Source organism: Rhodamnia argentea, chromosome 8, assembly GCF_020921035.1.
Source record: "Rhodamnia argentea isolate NSW1041297 chromosome 8, ASM2092103v1, whole genome shotgun sequence".
Taxonomy (NCBI): Eukaryota; Viridiplantae; Streptophyta; class Magnoliopsida; order Myrtales; family Myrtaceae; genus Rhodamnia; species Rhodamnia argentea.
The window spans coordinates 9,131,093-9,138,267 of NC_063157.1; the positions used below are offsets into that span (position 1 = coordinate 9,131,093).

General features: G+C 41.4%; 1 protein-coding gene across 1 annotated transcript; it reads left to right on the forward strand.

The window, feature by feature from the left end:
• The first annotated feature begins 710 nt into the window (after nt 1–710).
• On the forward strand, nt 711–3,913 carry LOC115736787 (calcium uniporter protein 5, mitochondrial-like). Its single transcript, XM_030668650.2, has 2 exons — nt 711–1,482; nt 3,268–3,913. The coding sequence occupies exons 1-2, from the start codon at nt 994–996 to the stop codon at nt 3,745–3,747; spliced, it is 969 nt and encodes a 322-aa protein (XP_030524510.1). The 5' UTR covers nt 711–993; the 3' UTR covers nt 3,748–3,913.
• The last annotated feature ends 3,262 nt before the right edge of the window (nt 3,914–7,175 follow it).

A 7,175-nucleotide genomic window follows, 5' to 3' on the forward strand; every position in this document is an offset into this window, starting at 1 on the left:
TTGAGATAAGTGCAGTGAAAATTTTAAAATTTATCATGTAAGTATAAATGAGTCATAAAACTTTAAAAAAGTTCAATCAAATTTTAAAACATGGCACCAAAATATATTTGTGTCATAAAATTTTCAAAAAGTGCAATAAAATCCTAAAATTTGTCATAAAAATACAATCGGATCCTAAAATTTTCAAAAAATATAACAAATAAAAGAACTGGATTGGACTAATACGATAAATTTTAAGACTTGATTACACTTTTAGAAAGTTTTAGGATTGAAATGTACTTTCATTACAAGTTTTAGGACTTAATTGTACTTTGTGAAATTTTTAGTATTTATTTTTGTGATAAATTTTAGGACTTTTCAAAAAATGTAACAAATAAAAGTACTTGATTGGACGATTATGACAAGTTCTGGGACTTGATTGAACTTTTTGAAAGTTTTAGGGCTTAAATACACTTTCGTAACAAGTTTTAGGACTTGATTGTATTTTTTGAAAGTTTTAGTGCACTTTTCACTAAAAGTTTTAATCGTGAATGAATAAATCACTAATTTTACTATATGTCTTTTCTGGTTTTTTTGAGTCTTTCGCATTGAATATGTATAATTTACAAAAAAAAAAAAAAAAGACAGCAAGATTTAATAAAACAGCATTAAACATAAATATCTCGACCCCGCTCTGATTCATGTCCAACTGCACCAGTTAACCGAACGAGTTTTCATCTCAGACAAACTCGCAACTTTACCAGTTGGAACTGAAGCTATAGATGCAAAAGAGATGGCCTTCAAAGTCAAAAGCTGACCAGATACATCGAAGCTACGGCGAGCGCGTGCAGGGCGATTACGTCGCAACCGAGGGAAGTGGATCTGACGAAGCGTGCGTCGACCGAATCCTGATCTCGACAAGGCGAGGCGATGGACGGACACAACTAAGAAGAAGAGACGGAGAGGTTTTGCGCGGGGCATTTCATCGAGCACCTGGGGGGTCGAGCCACAAACATGTGGAGAAGATGGTTGTCCGGTAACCAGCTGAGGCTGAATGCCTTGGGCACGGCGGCGTCCGGGTTCAGCTACGGCGGGGGCCACCGCATTTGCTCCTCTGTGTCGCAGCCGCCGCCGCCACCGTCGTCGGCGGTTTTCCGCGTGTTGAGCAGGGCATTGTGTTGTGAATCGGCAGGGAATGGAGGAGGGGCTTCGCCGCCGCCGCCGCCGTCTTCCTTTTCTACTCCGTCTTCTTCAGCTGGAGACAAGGAGCCCATATCGCTCGCGGAGGCCAAGAGTCTGATGCGGCTGGTGAACGTGGGGGCGCTGAAGAAGAAGCTCGGGATGGAAGAGAAGGAGGTGATCACGTACAAGGAGCTGCTCGAGGCTTGCCAGAGCATGGGGATCGCCAAATCTCCCGAAGAGGCCGCCGCCTTCGCCCAGGTCCTCGACCAAGCCGGGGTCATCCTTCTCTTCAGGGACAAGGTTTATCTTCAACCTGATAAGGTAATCTTGATCTTAGGGATTCATATTTCAGTCATGTGTCTTAGCTACTCTGATATCATCAACTTGCTGGATCTAGCTACTCTGATCACAATACGCGCGATGCCAAAATGTTGCTCTTTCATTTGTATAACTGAGCCCCATCATTTCCATTAGCGTTTCCTTTTAACGGGGCTAAAGGTTTCAAGCTTCCTTATTTAGTCTCATACAATGTGCATGAGACCCATCGAGGTTTTAAATCTAAGTGCTAAGAAGTATGTCGGAATGTACTTGTTGAGCACTCAATCAGAGATTAGGGTATTGATTTAAAGTCTTGGATATTCCTTCTCCCTATCGTTTTGAATGATGGAAATCATGAACTCCAGTCTCCGGTTCTTTTGAGTATCCTGATTCCTTCATGTTTATGATCCTCTTAACACTCATCTTCTCGTCTGTTGTCAATGGATTTTTTCCTCTCATGCATGCCAATTGCTATTCAAGTTTGGCAATGCTTGCCTTGGTCTGCTTACACCCGCAGAGAGGGAGGGAGGGAGGGATGGAGATGGGAGATGGGAGATGGCATGAAGTGAGTGAGCCTTTTAGGTTTACTGGAGCTGGACCCTAATTGGGAAAATAAAGCAAATAGGACAGTTAAAGGATGTTGCATGCAAAGGCTTGTGCAGATGACTTGTAGTGCCCTTATATAATCAAAACAATAAAAAAATTACTCGATTAGGCTCATGAATTGAGTGTCTACTGGCTGAAGTTTGACTTGAAAAGCTACCTGAGCTCAACTAAAACTCAAAAAACCGTCGAGCCAAATTCAAGTGCAGCTAGTTGAACTCGAGTGGCTCGTGAGTAACTTGATGTGATTGCATCCCTACCCAGCAGAAAGAACATGGGCCTTTTTTTGGTGGTGTATCTTTGGCTTATATGTGTGGATCTACTTTTGATTCGTTCGGAGGGAGGGATAAGGAGGGAGCAATAAATATATCCATATCTAGCTTTCCTTGGCTCTTTGCAGTTAACTACAGTAATCCAATTTCAATAGTAAAGGAAAAGATCTAGCATCAATGCTTACGCCAAACCTTAGAAGATGTAGAAAATTGTGTGTATCGTGTTGAGGATTTTCCCTTTTCAAGTTTGCCATTACCATTTTACTCCTTGGCGTGCATTCACTAATTCAAGGTGGATGTACTTTACTTGTCAGAAACAATCCTCATGCTTTCCAGTGGAGACTTGTTTTGAATGTTAAGAATAGCGAAGACTGCATACTCTCTAGTTTGTTCACTATTTACTGATACGGCAAGGAAGAATAGTTCAATGCATAGCCTAAGCAGCACATAATCTCTCTAGGACTTCAATGGCTGGATTATTTGCTTGGCATATTCACTGTGTTCTTAGTTGAAGAGGCGTACTAAGCCTTATTCAATTTGAACTCTGTGATGCACCATTTTAACAAGCCACTAATGCACCATTGAAATTCAGTCAATCTAGAGATCACCTGTAATTCATTAGTTTTAATCAATTTGGGCTAAATTTAGTTGGTAGATCTGACCTTTGTAGCGGAATTTTCTATTTGAATAACCATCTTCAAAGATAATTTTGCACTGTGGCTGTCCCAGTCGGTCTGGATTTTGGCTTATACGTGCGGATCTACTTTTGAGTTTCCATTTGTTTGGATGATTTATGTGGCACTGAAAAATTGAAGCTTCGCTTCCTCTTTTGCCCCTGGATCTCTATACCCTCCAATTCAATCGTGTTGAATACTAATCCACCTGGATTTCATCTATTGTCTGCATTAACCAGGTAGTGGATCTGGTAAGACGAGCAGTACCTATTGCTCTAATGCCTGATGACGACCCCATGAGGGATGAGCTCAAGAAACTTCAAGCGAGAAAGGAAGAAATTGATGTCTTGGCACACAAGCAAGTCCGCCGCATCCTCTGGACAGGGCTGGGGTTGTCTGTGTTTCAGGTCGGGCTTTTCTTTCGGCTAACGTTTTGGGAGTTCTCCTGGGATGTCATGGAACCTATTGCATTTTTCACTACAACCACCAGCATAGTACTAGGCTATGCATATTTCCTCTTCACCTCCAGAGACCCTACTTACCAAGACCTAATGAAGAGGCTTTTCCTCAGACGGCAAAGGAAGCTGCTCAAAAAGCACAGTTTTGATGTCGACAGATTCGTGGAATTGCAGAAGAAGTGCCAATCGCCTCTAGACGCCAACACCTCCATTAAGAACCGTGTAGGCGTGGATTTGGAATTGGAAGATGCCTTGCGTTGAAAGGTTTTTTTGTTTTCAGCCAAGGCCTTGTGTTAACGGTTAACGTTCTCCTCTATTTTTGGGTACTAACATGCTTTGAATTCCTCTGCTGTGAACCTTCGCTCTTCGGGCTTCGCCGGTTACTATTCGGAAGCAAACAAAAAGTATATCCAGTTAGGAAGCTGTTAACAATAAAAGAGCGATTGTATTATTTCTCAGAATAAGAGAAATACTTATAGGCTTAAGATTAAGCTTAGTACAATTATATTTATACCCCAATATTGCATTTATACCCCAATTTGCTAATACTCTAACACTCCCCCTCAAGTTGGAGTGTACATATCAAAAAGACTTAATTTATGATAAATATATGAAACTCTTCCGCGTCGAAGAGGCTTTGTGAAAATGTCTACTAGTTGCTCTTCGTAACATGTGTGCACCAATCGTATGTCTCCACCGTTTACATTTTCTTGAACAAAATGACAATCCACCTCTATATGCTTTGTTCGCTCGTGAAACACTGGATTGCTAGCAATATAAATAGCTGATAGATTATTACAACAGAGAGTAGATGATCCAATCATAGGCAATCCAATCTCGCCTAAAAACATACGAACCCATTGGAGTTCACCTGTAACATTAGCCATAGCACGATACTCGGCCTCTGCACTTGATCGGGAAATAAAAGACTGCTTCTTACTTTTCCATGACACGAGATTACCACCAAGAAAGACGTAGTATCCTGAAGTAGATTGGCGATCCATGGGGCAACTAGCCCAATCCGCATCAGAATATCATATCACCTCCAAGGACTCGGGATTAGAATAATCAGATATATGAAAATGACCCCGATTATGAAACACAAGTCTTTGACCTGGAGCTCCCTTTAAATACCGAACAATTTGTAGAGCAGCTTGCCAATGAATAGTACGAGAAGAGCTCATAAATTGACTTACCACACTAACAACGAATGAAATATCCGGACGAGTGATGGTAAGATAGTTTAACTTGCCTACTAACCGGCGATATTTCTCCGGTTCATGAAGAAGTTCTCTGTGTTCATTATCAAGTCTTACTCTAAGATCCATAGGTATGTCACCGGATTTAGTATCATGTAAATCGACCTCCTTAAGAATATCAAGAGTATATTTTCATTGGGAGAGAGCAATACTACCATTAGTATATGCAACTTCGATGCTAAGAAAATATCGAAGACAACCTAGGTCTTTAGTGCTAAACTCCTTCTGTAGAAATTGCTTGAGTCCTTGTATACCTTCAACATCACTTCCTGTGACAATGATATCATCAACATAAACAACAAGAATAACACATCCTTTTAAATATGACATACTAAATACTGAGTGATTCACACTGCACCGATGCATGCCAAAAGCGACAACCACATCGTTGAAGTGACCAAACCATGCACGAGGAGATTGCTTAAGTCCATAAAGAGCTTTTCGTAACCCGCACATCTTCTCCTCCCGAGCAACAAACCTAGGTGGTTGCTCCATATATACTTTCTCGTGAAGATCACCATGAAGGAATGCATTTTTGACATCAAGGCGACAAAGAGTCCACTGTGATCGAGCAACTAATGAAATAACAATACGAATAGAATGAATTTTAGCTACCGGAGAAAATGTCTCATCATAGTCAATACCATAAGTCCGAGTATAGCCCTTTGCCACAAGATGTGCTTTTAAGCGCTCAACTGAACCATTTGGATTGTGTTTGACAACAAAGACCCAACGACAGCCCACTAACTATTTATTATTCGGCAACGGAACCAGCTCCCAGGTGTTATTACAATATAATGCAGCTATCTCCTCTTCCATAGCACGAGTCCAACCAGGATGGGTCAAAGTTTCCTACATACTATTTGGCACAACACATATGCAAGGGACGACATGAAGGCGGATATCCGAGGACTCAAGTTATGATAAGACACAAAGTTAGAAAGAGGATACCGAGAGCGAGTACGATGAGCAATAGGCGAACTCGCGGGAGATTGTGGAGGAGGATCAGAAGCCTGGATTGGAGGTGGTGATGGTGGGGGGCTTGCTGGTGGAGAGTTACAAATCCAAATAGAGCGAGGATCGCGTGTATAAACCCGAAGAGGAGTCGGTGATGGCGAGCTTAGATTCGATGGAGTAGCATCGGGAGTAACTGACGGTGGCTCCAGCTGAGAAGTAGGTGCAGATGGTGGCGGAAGATCCATGGTTAATGGTGCCCGAGGACGAGCATTGCCAAAAAATGCTTGATCCTCAAAGAAAGTCACATCGCGATAAACATACTCCCGACGACGAGTAGGATTATAACAAATATATCCCTTTTAAGTACAGGAGTAGCCCACGAATATACATTTTTCTTCACAAGGAGATAATTTATCCAATCCAAGAGACAAAAAATGAACAAAACACACACGACCAAAGATACGAGGGTGAACGGACCATAAAGGACAATTAGGATGAAGAAGAGCATAAGGAATAGCTCCTTTCAACATAGAGGATGGAAGACGATTAATAAGATGACATCTTGTAAGTAGGGCATGGCTCCAAAATGATTTAGACATATGAGTGTGAAGTAGTAGACGGCGAGCAACATCCAACAAATGACGGTTCTTACGTTCGGGAACTCCATTTTGTTGCGGAGTGTGAGCGCAAGAACTCTGATGTAAAATACCATGAGATTTCAGAAACGGAATGAAGGTAAAAGAGAAAAAGTACTCGTGAGCATTGTCAGTACACAAACACTTAATAGAACAATCATACCGAGTACGGATTTCATTATAAAACTGCGAGAAAGAATGAAAAACTTCATGACGATCTTTTATTAAATATAACCAAGTTATACGAGTACAATCATCAATAAAAGTGACAAAATAGAGAAGACCAAATGAAGACTCTCGACTAGGATCTCATACATCGGAGTGAATTAACTCGAATGGATGTGAAACACGACCCGAAACACGAGGAGAGAAAGACTCGCGATGGTGTTTACCCAACCGACACGTTTCACAATTAAACCGAAGACCCGAACTAGACACGAAATGAAAACGTCAGAGTACGTTTGCCGATGGATGACCAAGGCGACAATGTAATCGGTAAGTATCATACACGCCTTTATTCTGAACCGTTGTAGCCGCAGCAATAATCTCGGGGTCTAGGATGTACAATCCACCAGCTTCACGCCCACCACCTATTCGGCGTCCGGTCTTCCGATCTTGAAGAACACACGAAGATGAAGAAAAGATAATATTGCAATCAAGATCGCGAGTAATAGAACTAACTGATAATAGATTGTAAGGAAAGTGTGGAATATGATAAACAAAGGGTAAGGAGACAGAGGAACTCAATGATAAACAACCTGTACCAGTTACTTTAGAATGAGAACCATTTGCTAAGGTGAGCGATATAGAAGAAACAAATGAAGTGGATGTGAAAAGA

What these genes read in the sequence shown, in the direction of transcription:
- LOC115736787 (XM_030668650.2), top strand. Translation starts at nt 994, where the DNA reads ATGTGGAGAAGATGGTTGTCCGGTAACCAGCTGAGGCTGAATGCCTTG. An exon ending in TTTATCTTCAACCTGATAAG is followed by an intron (nt 1,483 to 3,267) that starts GTAATCTTGATC and finishes TGCATTAACCAG; the next exon opens with GTAGTGGATCTGGTAAGACG.